We start from the raw sequence: 12,140 nt of genomic DNA, 5'->3' as shown, positions 1-12,140 counted from the left end.
GAGACTTGGCACTCAGAGTTTTTATTCGGGGCTAGACTCCTTAGCAAATTACCTAAATTCCAGACTCCCAGGAGGAAAATGGTGTAAACTACACCACTTGAACAAGCAGTCTAGGTCTGAATAGGGTTGCTTATCAACTCCAGAAATTGATTTCTCACAGTTTAGAAGGCTGGGAAGTCCAAGATCAAAGCTGGGACAGAATCAGTGTCTGGTGAAGCCCCACTGCCTCATGGACAGTCATCCTCTCATAATAACCTCATGGGGCAGAAGGAGCAAGAGGGCTTTCTCAGGCTGCTTTTACAGGGGCACTAATCCCATAAATGAGGGCAGGGACTCCAGAGGCCTGGTCTCCTAATAACATCAACTTGGATGTTAGGATTTCAACATATGGATTTTGGGTAGACACACACATTCATTCTATGGCTGGAAGTGATCTGTGAGCAGAAACCTAAGTGATGAGAAACCAGCCTTGCAACTATATCCAAGTATACTCTATGCAAAGAGAATTGTCAGTGTAATGACCTTATGGTGGGTATGAAACTAGCATATTCAAAGAGAAGGTGGGTTTGGCTGGAGCAGATGAAATATGGTAGGGAAAGAGTGAGGCGGTCTGACAGCAAGTGGGACCAGATCATGTGAAGACTTTCTAGGCAACATAAGAACTTAAGGTCTTAAGTGCAAAAAGAAGCCATTGCAGTGTGTTTTTAAAAAGTGAATTTGGCTACTGTGTTGAGAAAAGATTGTAAAGAATAATAACAATCAGGGGACTATTGTGATTGTTCAGGTGAGAGGTATGGCAATAGAGTTAGTGAGAAATGGTTACCTTCAGGTTACCTTTGGAAGGTAGCACTCACTGGAATTGATTGATTGCATCACAAGGAATTGGTTAGAGAAAGAGAAAAGTGAAGGAAACATGATGATGTGTGAATGGTGTATTGGTATAGGTGTAGGGAAACTTGTTTGAAGAAAAAATTGAAAATATTGTTTTGGATATATTAAGGTAGATGTAGAAAAAAATAATGGAGAAGAATTGCCCACCTAAAATCATTTAACTACAAGTTAAATATTCTTCAAAAATCTGAGTGAAAAAAAGCCTCTGTTATAAAATATATGTTTGGACTTTAAATCAAACTTTCAAGTGTTTTTCATCATCACAGTGATATAAATATTGTTGAAGGCCAAACTAACAAGGTACTGGTTAAAAGATCAGAAAGAAAGGAATGGTCTGGGTGATTTTTCTGTTTTGCTTAAAAGAAAATTGCTAATTTGGTTTCAGGATACAGTACTAAAAAGGAATATCATATAACATGTAACCCCAAATCTCTTATTTTGTGCTTTTAATATAATAATTAGTTAGGTGCCCTATTTCACTTTAAACATTCCATAGCAATCCTAAGATTAGAGGATGACTTATTAGAAAAATAGAGACAACTATATCCTGTTACAGTATTTGTCTGTTCTGGAGGATGCAGTTTTTCTTTGCCTCCTACAAATCTGGCAAGGCTTAAAGAAGAACCAAAACTTACAAAGATTAGATAACAGAATAGATAATGAGTTTATATGAATTCTCTGTTTTCTGCAACACTACACATCCATGCAGTTCCAGGCAAGTTTATGTGGTGGAAAGTTCCTGTCTTATTTGTTCTGTTTCTGTAAAAGAATTGAGAGAGGTGTTTCTCTTTTTCTTTATAGGAAAAATCACTTTATATTTATAATGTGTAAAAATCACAAATGCTTATTATAAAGAGCTTAGGTAATGCAGAAAAAGTTTCAAAAAGAAGATAAAACCATCACCTCAACTTCTGATAGAAAACACACACACACTAAATACTAACATTAATTGAAACTTATTGCAGAATCTTTCTATGTAGGTATTGATATAAAGATGAGTACATTATTATTATTATTATAAAGATTATAACTTTTTCAGTATTTTAAACAAAAACATTAACATTTAATTTTATTTTAATGTCTCAGAAGAAAAAAATACTGAATAGTTGTTGAACTTCAAATAAATGTTGCTGTTGTTTTTAACCACAAGAGGCAGTATTTAATAAATGAGCTCACAAATGTTAGGAAAATAGATTGTAAAAAAACATTAAAATGTCACACTCACTTTTTAAAAACTACATGATTGGGTCTTTTGGCATATCCCCCCCTTATGTTTACATTTTGGGTTTTGTTGTTATTGTTATTGATTATTTTCTTATATTTGTTTGTTATTCTTTTCTTTTTCTTTCTCTCCCCCTCCCCCAAAGTACATGCTTTAACTGTAGATCATAACAAATAAGGACACTCATACTTTAACATTGTCTCCGAACACCCTTTTCTACAACTCCAAATATTTGTTATTCATATTATAATTTTTGTATTTTCAAGATTTTTAATTTTCACATTTAACTTTAAGAGCCAATTCTAACAACATTTAAGGCACTATATTTTAAAAATAGATTCAGTGATAATTCAAAACCTTTATATCATTTCTATCTACATTTATGAGTTCTTTAATTTGATTCATCATATTTTCTTCTCAAGTTGTTTAATCAAGAAGGGTTTCCAGGTGCTTTGTGCCCTGAGTTCTTTTACATTTTTTGAATTTCTGCACTTATATAATATTTAGGCAGCATTTGGGTGGAGATATTTTGGGTTCACTTCTCTCCCTCTCCTCGCCCCTTACAAGATCTCTTGGAATGAATGGGAGCATTTGTCCTTTACCTGTAGAACATGTAAGTTCACTTGGACATGTTCCAGTGTTGAGCATCTGAATCAAATTTTCCTGAGACACAAAGTGTTCTTTCAGTACATACATTCACTCGCTACCCCCCTAGATCCCCCCCCCTTTTTTTTTGCATTTCAGGGAAGTTTTAGTGTAGCTAACACATTTTTTTTCTAATCTACTTTAGATTTTTTTTCAAGAACTTTATAATTTTTCAAAAGTGATCTTTTGCATCTTGCTTTTTAAAAATGTATTTTCTACTCAAGTTGTTTTGACCTAAATTGATTTCCTTTGTTGTGCTATCTTCATGTTCATCTCACTCTGTTGTTTCACCATCTTTTATTTGAGCTCTTGTTTAATCGAATTCATGTTCTTGTTAAATGAGCTAATAACATGAAACACGTGTGGGAATTCTCTCCAGCATAATTGGTTTATATTTTCTTCTAGTGTCAGTTTTTCCCCCTCATTTCTTTACATGAAGAGTGAAATACTTTCCTTTTCTCCCTGTGTTTGCATGGTTATGTCACTTCTTACTTCTGAGGAGTCAGTTTTTCCTAAAACTTGTCTTTGACACAACGTAGGTGAATTCTTGACTTTCTTCTAAGAAAATCTGAGTAGCTTCCTTTCTTGCCACACCAGGTGATGTATTTTATGTGCCTACTTTTATATATTTTGATGGTAAAGGGCTGTGGGTATACTCTATATTACAATGCATGGATTCACCCTCCCTCAGATTTTGTTAAAAATCTTTCAAGGAAGTTTTCTAACTGGTAAGGACTGCATCCCTCCCCCTGGAGGAGTGTCCCAGGCCTTCCATCATGTCAAAGCGGCTGCAGCCCCAAAGTCTTTAGTACTTCTTACTACTCTGTTTCCCCCAAAATAAGACAGTGTCTTATATTAACTTTTGCTCCCACAGATGCTCTAGGCCTTATTTTCAGGGGATGTCTTAATTTTCTAAGAAGAAGAATATGGTACACATTTATTGTTAAATGAAAATAAAGGAAATTTATTACCTGTATACGGTACGGTAGTACGGTAGTTGTCAACACAAACCAGACAAACTGTGAATCCTACAGTATCAAGAATTTACTCATTTATTCAATGACAATCATGTCATTATCTTCTGGAACATCATCATAACAATCCAATTCCTGAATTTCCTGGTGAATTTCTTGACTCCATTTCTTTCAGAATCAGTGGACCAAATCTCTCATGTTTAGCCTAGGGGGGGCCTTGTTTTTGGGGGGATGCCTTATATTTATTTCACTCAGAAAGAAACCTGTAAGTAGGTCTTATTTTCGGAGGATGTCTTATTTTTGGGAAACACGGTAGGGAGACTGCCTCACGGTGTACTTCCAACACCCACTTCCCTAGAGAGTGACAAGAGGGTTAGGACTTGAACCTTGTACAGTGGAATTTCCTGGTTGCATTCTTTCACAGTTAGATTGTAAAGTTTGTGGCATTATGTTGTATCCTTTTTCATTTGCTTGCTGGTATATTCTTATTTGTTTTTTATTCTTTATTTTAAAAGTCAAATTGCTTGGAGCAGAACTTAAATGCAATAGCATCCATTTTTGTTAGGAAGTTTTCCAGCGGTGTACACCTCTGTAACCCCATCACAAATGAGATGTAATGATTTCCATCAACCCCATCGGTTCTCATAGACCCATCTGGAGACAATCCCATGGAACTGTGAATATGCTTTATGTCACTATACTAGTTTGATCTTTTCTAGATTTTATAAAAATGTGATCATAGAGTATGTGCTCTTTTATGCCTGTTTTTTGTTTGTTTGTTGTTGTTTTGACCTAGAGGTTTCTGAGATTCATCTATGCTGGCACATGTACCAGCAGTCCATTCCTTTTTGTTGCTGAGCAGTGTTCCCCTGTGTGGATACACCCAAGTTTGTTTATCAGTTCACCAGTTAAAAGACATTTGTATTGTTTTCTGTTTTTATGTGGTTATTATGAAGAAAGCTGCTTTGAACATTATTGTATTCATCTTTGCATGGACATATGTCTTCAATTTTCCGAGTTAATACCTAGTAGTGGAACCACTGGATTGTATGCAAAGTTCACACTTATTTAATAAGACTTTCATCATTTTCTCTAAAATGGTGGACCTTTTTACATTCTCACCAGTAATATACAAGAAGTCCTATGGCTTAACATTCTTTCAATGTTTTATATTTACAATATTTTAAATTTCATCTGTTTTAATGTGTATGTAGTGTGATATCTTATTGTGGTTTTATTTTCCATTTCCCTCATGACGAACAATGCTGAGCCTCTTTTCACATGATTATTGATCATCCTCTTTCATTTTTCAAATTTTTGCCTATTGTTTAGTAGGGCTGTTTATTTCATTATTGACTTGTAAGAATTTTTTATATTTTTCAAGATTCCTTTATATATACTTTGGATATAAGTCTTTTGTCTGATATATTTTTACAAGCAATGTCCCCCATTCTGTGGCTTGGTTTTCCTTCTTTTAGCTCTATTTTTGAAGTCAATTTAATCATTTATGGTTTGTTTTGTGCTTTTGCTGTCTGTGTAAGAAATCTTTGCCTACCCAAGGTCATGAAAATTTTCTCCTGTGTTTTATTTCCCGAAGAAGTTTATAGTTTTAGGTTTTACATTTTGGTTGATGATATATTTTAAATAAATATCTGTGTGTGGTATGAGTTAAATGCTGAGATTTATTGTTTTTCCTATGGATATCAAGTTGTTTAAGAACCATTTGATGAAAAAACCCACCCGTTTCCCATTGAATTACACTGAAATGTTTGTTGAAAATCATTTGACCATGAACTGACTGTTTCTGGACTCTGAATTCTGTATCATGGTTGTACATGTTTAGCCTTGATATAACACCACATTCAATTATTATAGTTTTATAATAGTATATCATTAAATAAGAAGGTGTAAATCCCTAAACATTGTCATTTTTTTTTCTTCCTCCAAATTGTTATGGATAGTCTAAGTTTATTTCTTTTTTGTATATCTTTTTTAATCAACTTATCAATTAGATTAAACTTACAAAGAAAAATACTCATTATCACACAATATTTACTTTTATCAATTACAGTAATATATAAATAATACCCTTTTAAAAATGTTTATCTGGGTAGACATTTGCAGTATGCCTAGATGTGTAGAAATGTAATTGTTTTAATTTCTAGAACATTCCTAGTCTTCCTAAGGAATTCCCAGTCTCAGTGATAGTAGAAGAACTTGCTACTTCAAGGTCAACTATTTCTGGTTTTAAGCTTAGTCTTATAAGGAAAAGTACTCAGGATAACTGTTCATTTTTCCAGGATTTCTCCTCTTTCTGTTTTGTCCTCTTTTCTCCAGAGGTAATCTGAAAGTGTGGTGTAGGATAGGCTGAAAGTGACGGAGTGGTGTTGTCATAGAGTAGGGGCCTGAACACAGTTAGTAGGAATTGAAAGGAGACAGTGAACATGAGCCAGGGATGCCATCTCAGAGAGGTGGGTGACTCCATGCCCAGGTTACTCAGTCAGGCTGTGCTGTTTCTCACATATGAACCATGGGGCTTTTCCTTTAAAACCCTTTTCACTTATTAATAGTAAGTTAACAAATATGTTTATACCTCATGTAAAATAATGCTAGTTTACTGATATGGTCTAGCAGCAAAGCTTTTTAAAGTTTTATCTACATACAATAATATTCACTCTCAACAGCAAGTCTGCTGAAAACTCAGAGGGTTTAGGCCACCTCAGATGGTTAGCAGAGATTCCAGCGCCACCTTGTGGTATGTTAGGTGGCCACAGGCTGATGATTCCCTCCTTCCCCCCAGTATTTCCCTAGTTATGAAGATGATTTTCTTTTTTTCCAGCTATATAGATACCTTACTCTTCTGAAAAGTAAATTGCATTTCCAGTATTTGATTTAAAAATTATTATGTATTTATTAAAATCCATATGAAGCTTTTATTGTATTTAAAAGGACATTGTACATAAACATAATAGGCACCTTTCAAGTCAAGTTTTTACTTTATACTGATTCTGAATTGCATTTCTACAAATCTTCACAACATGTTAATATTAAAATGTGATGGATTCTAGGTCATTGATAGATATGCTTAATGTAGAGTGATGCTGACTGCTTTTCCTTTATAGCATTTAACCTTAGAGTCTCTACAAAATAGTGTATTTAAAACTCAACAAAGATATGTTGACTTTAATTAAAGATAGAAAGGAAGTTAGGACTGAAGAATAGAAACATCGTAGTATGGTATGCATTGTTTTTCATTGTATAATTTACTAGGGTATGGAGGAAATAATTTTAATTTAGACATTAAGAATTTATCTTTATAAATCCAAAAAATTAATAAAGGATATTTAATTTACTTAATAAGAGAATATTCAATGTGCCTGAATAGGTTATGTTTTTAAAAGAAGAAATTGTGAAGATAAATTATGAAAATATAGATTCCTCAGCTGGAGGTTAATTATTTGGTAATTATTGGAACACCTTGGTGTCTCAGGGGAGCCAGGTACCTGATGGTTACCATGATAATTTACTGGAAGGCCCATGGATTCATCTATGTAAATTTTTTTAAAATATATTTTTATTGATTTTTTTTTACAGAGATGAAGAGAGAGGGATAGAGTGTTAGAAACATCGATAAGAGAGAATCATCGATCAGCTGCCTCTTGCACACCCCCCACTGGGGATGTGCCCACAACCAAGGTACATGCCCCTGACCGGAATTGAACCTGGGACCCCCCAGTCTGCAGGCCGACGCTCCATCCACTGAGCCACACCGGTTTTGGCTATGTAAATTTTTATATCTGTCAGCACTTATACTTTTCCTTCTTTCAGGAATCAATAATATATTTAACAGAAGAGTAACTTTCAAGCAGGTCTTGTCATTCTTCTGTGTTTTTTTTCTTTCTTCCTTGGACATTTAACAGGTTTGGTTTTTTTAGAGAAGCAAGTAGAAGTAAAGCTCATAGTCTGAAGAATATTTCTTTTCTCAGTAAAATTGTAAAAACGTTTCAATTTCAAATCTTTTGAATTTATTTCCATGTCAGCAAGCCAGAATAGGGCGGCCACTAGGGGTCAGGCTTCTCAACTGTATGAAACTGAAATGTCCATCTCAGTATCAGGACTTTTTAAGGTCCTACACATTTCTTTTTTTAAAAATATATTTCTATTGATTTCAGAGAGAAAGGGAGAGGGAGAGAGAGATAGAAACATCAATGATGAGAGAGAGTCACTGATAGGCTGTCTCCTGCACAGCCCTCACTGGGGATGAAGCCCGCAAGTCCGGCCTGTACCCTGACAAGGAATCAAACAGTGACCTCCCGGTTCATAGGTTAACATTCAATCACTGAGCCATGCTGGCCGGGCCCAACACATTTCTTTATTTCACTATTAGCATTTCAATATTTAGAACTGTTGGCTTAGCAGTTGTATTGTTAACTAGAGCCAAAACAAATAAATGAGGAATTGTGAGATTCTGGAAAAGCTTTCAGAGCTAAAATTGCCTAAAAGTAATACCCATCTGCCAATAAAACAAGGAATTTCATTTTTTTTAAATGTCATCCTCCTTATTTGGTATGTATTTCCTCCAGTAACTGCTGATGAGTTCATCAATGCGTTGCATTAGGTCATCATTGTTTTGTAAAAATGAACAAGTATGATGTCTGCTGAAAAGTAATGGGAACATGTAATGCCTCTATTCTGAATATTACTAATTGCATTTTAATTTTTCTATTTTTAATTCAGGACCTGGCCTTTCATTATCAAAAGCCCCAAGCAATATAAAAACCTTTCCTTCATGGACGCGATGAATAAATTTAAGTGGACTAAAAAGGAAGGTCTGTCCTTCAACAAGCTTGTCCTGGGCCTGCCAGTCAACGTGAGATGCTCCAAGACTGACAACGCAGAGTGGTCGGTAAGCCCTGCTTGGTTTTAACCTTTCGGGGTAACCAGATGTCACATGTCACCTGAATCCACAACAGGTGAAATCTAGAGAACAGATGAATACCCATCCATCCAGGGACTCATCCAGTAATTTGTTTAATGGTTACCTGGGGCTGACCAAACACTCTTGATTGCTTTCCTTTGAAAGAGGAGATTTATTTTAAAACTAAAGTTGTAGTGAGGCAGGAATAGGATGAGATGAGAATTTCAAAAAGCGGTGGAGCCTGCTTTGCTTGTCCCCTGTCCCGGAGGCCTGCCTGGCCCTCTTCTCCACTTCCCTCGCAATCCTTGAGCTTGTGACTGTCCTCATGTTTGACAACCTCAGCAGCCATCTGTGCCCCACCCCTGCCCCCTTGATTCCTGCAGAAGTGCAGGGACTGGGCAAGTGTGGCCACGGTCTGCTCTTTGATCGCACACTCACTCTGTGTTGTCTGCTCTTTCACTCTCAGATCCAAGGGATGACGGCCTTGCCTCCAGACATAGAAAGACCGTACAAAGCAGAGCCCTTGATGTGCCCCTCTCCTGCCTCTTCTCTGCACAGAAGCCTTTCTCTCCAGCTGCTGGTGTGCGTCGCAGTCTTGGGCAGCATCCTGAGCAGCCTGCGCTCCTGGTCCTAGCTCTGTTGTCCTCGGTGACGATGTTTTCTGTGATTGGAAACTCATTGAGTGTGCAGGTTAAAGACACTTTGGGCATGAGGAGTGTGAAGATTGCGGAGACTCCCCTTTTATGTACTCCCTCCCTCCCCACTCTCCCAGTCTCCCTGAGAGATGGCATAGGTTCGCTTCTGTTCCTCAGAAATGGCTGATAAAAATGTATCAATTACCAATAAAGCAAAACTGGCCTGACTTAGAACCTTTATCAAAATGTGGATCAAGTCAAATGGAAGTAAAAGGATTCTTTATTTCATTCTGCATTACGTTTTATTTAAACACGTGTCATTGCTATTTTAATGTTTAGATGTTGGTTTGGCTTCTATATTCCTTTTAAAAACTGCTTTCCTCATAGAGATGTCAAAGGAAGTACTTCCTACTCCAGTTTTCTTCCTCTTCATTGCTCTTTGGGTGTGGCTTTTTAAACATAAACAACAGCCCCCCACCTTTCATTTCTATTTTTTTTCTGTGAATTCCCGAGGGTCCCATACCTCTGTGCTTTCTGATGATGCCCATTTTCATCTCTTCATTTATCTGAGTCTATTGGTATAACCCCTAACTCAGTTGTGGACAAAGTCATTAGTCAGCAGAGCCAAATATCAATAGTACAACGATTGAAAATTCTTTTGAGAGTCAATTTTTTTAAACTTAAACTTCTTCTAATGCCACTTGTTCAAAACAGACTCATCCAGGCTGTGGTATTTTGTGGAAGAGCCACATTCAAGGGGCCAAAGAGCCGCGTGTGGCTCGAGAGCCGTAGTTTGCCGACCACGGCCCTAACCCATCTCAGAGTACTTCTGCATCCTGCTTAGCCCAGGCCGGGTGAGTGTTTTCATGAGCTCTGGCACTAAAAAGAAAGAAAGAATGAGGCTATGGGAACCAGAGAAATGGTACCTAACTGATGGTAGTCTGGAGGGGGGAAATGTAGTTGGCCTCAACCCTGTGCTGTCAGGGGCCCTTTTTGGGGTTCCAGGTCAAAGGCCAGAGAATGTGAGCCACCTGAGGAGGGTGTGAGGTCCACGTAGCAGTCGGGGGTCACACGCGTTGCCTACTGGCTCCATTGGAGTCACACTTGCTATTGTAGATTTATTTTTATATTAAGTAACAGACTAACTTTCCATAATGCAATTGCTACCAAATGAAATCTTGTGAGTTTTTGGGTTCTCTTTGTACAGTTCCACTAAATCTTATTAAGTGTCCTTTCCTCATTTCTTAAGTTTGGGTCATATGCATAAGCCAAATGAAAGTAAATGTTTGTGTGGCATCTTGTACACTCCTTGAGAGAAGTGATTCTGTACTGATGTTTCCAGTCCAATCCATTCAGCACTTTGCATCTTCTATCCTGTGTTTAAGCCCTTCCTTCCTATCAAACAATGTCTTTAATACTAACTATATTGTCTTTTAAATAAATGCTATGTTTTGGTGTGTTTCTTTCCTGATTCTAAGAATTTTGTCCACATAATGAGGTGTCTGTAATATTTATGAGGCATACATTATAGTTAGCTTTTCTTCTTTTTATTCCATAACTGCTATATTAGACTTTATTATTTTTCCATACAAATATTTATATAAGAAATATGATAATCCCAGACATTGCTTATCTGAAATTTTGTGTTTATTTTTCCTTCAGGACATCTGAATCTGAGATGTCAAAGTAAAATGATTTCCTTTGGAAATGATGTAATGTTATCTGTTTTCATTGTTCTTGGTGAGGAGGGTAAACATACTGGCTCAAAAAGGATACACAGCTTTTGGAGGCTTGCATTTTTAGAGAAACGGGAATCTTAATTTTTTTTTTAGTTGATGTTACTAAGAATAAAGCTGACATTGTTCTGCTACAAATTATTTATGAATATATATATATATATATATATATATATATATATATATATAATTTTGAGAAATTGACACTATTTGAAATCGGGATAGGTTATCTATTGAAGACTTGGTAGGATTCTGATTATATTCTACGTTAGTTTGCTCTTATATTGAAAGACCTTCCTGAACAGCCCGGGTTTGTCATTGCTGCCCTGGATCAAGTTACATTATCTGTCCTGAGCTGGGAGTGCCTTGGTCCTGAGGTGAAATGGGGTCTCCTTGGACAATGGTTCACAGTGTGATTGTTAAAGCAGGTAGGGTGGGAGAAACCTATATGTGATTAAACCAATATTCTTCAAGGCCCTGTGAGGTTGAGGGTGTCTTGAGTGATCAGTTTCTCTGAAGAGTATCAACTAGGATCAAAGGAGTCCTGGGAGTGGGAGGAGTGGTACAGTCAACAGCGGCAGACGTATTCGGGGTTTTGAACTGTCTCCTAATGGTTATAACGGCCAATGAGGAGTGGCAGACAGGAGGATGTTTACAAACAGTATCTAGGTGCCTGATACAATTTGCTCAACCAAATACTTATTATTGGCTATCCTGGCCATTTCCAGTTTTCAATGTCATAGACATTGCTATGATTAACATTCTTATAATTAAGACTGTTTCATACCTATAAATGGCTCCTCACAATAAGTTACCATAAGTTAAATTACAGATGTAATAACTGTATATTTTTTAGAATTTTTATTTAATAATTATAAACATTTGAGAATTTTGATGAATATTGTTAGATGTCTTCAACTTATTTAAACTATTCTCAAAGAGTTTAGAAAAAAATTCAATCTATATCTATTGTCTGTCTACAGAGAGAGGATGATAATTCAAATATGGTAAAATGATAACAATCGAGGACTCTGGATGAAGGATATAGGAGTTTGTTTGTTTTTAAAATATTCTTGCAACCTTTCAGCTAAGGAAAAGCTTATTTTTTTTAATTTTTCT

At 36.2% G+C, this 12,140-nt stretch overlaps 1 protein-coding gene across 1 annotated transcript in view; it reads left to right on the top strand.

Annotated features, from left to right (window-relative positions):
• Positions 1–9,547, top strand: part of MOXD1 (monooxygenase DBH like 1) — a 75,999-nt gene extending 66,452 nt beyond the window's left edge. Inside the window, exons 11-12 of the mRNA XM_036414730.2 lie at positions 8,470–8,638; positions 9,117–9,547. Of these exons, the coding sequence (XP_036270623.1) occupies positions 8,470–8,638; positions 9,117–9,284 (337 nt within the window). The 3' untranslated portion in view covers positions 9,285–9,547. The remainder of the gene's footprint in view (positions 1–8,469; positions 8,639–9,116) is intronic.
• The last annotated feature ends 2,593 nt before the right edge of the window (positions 9,548–12,140 follow it).

The sequence above is a fragment of the Pipistrellus kuhlii genome, unplaced genomic scaffold (genome assembly GCF_014108245.1).
Source record: "Pipistrellus kuhlii isolate mPipKuh1 unplaced genomic scaffold, mPipKuh1.p scaffold_m20_p_5, whole genome shotgun sequence".
Classification (NCBI taxonomy): domain Eukaryota; kingdom Metazoa; phylum Chordata; class Mammalia; order Chiroptera; family Vespertilionidae; genus Pipistrellus; species Pipistrellus kuhlii.
Note: the sequence above shows the minus strand (reverse complement) of the source record. Positions and strands in the feature narration are given on the sequence as shown.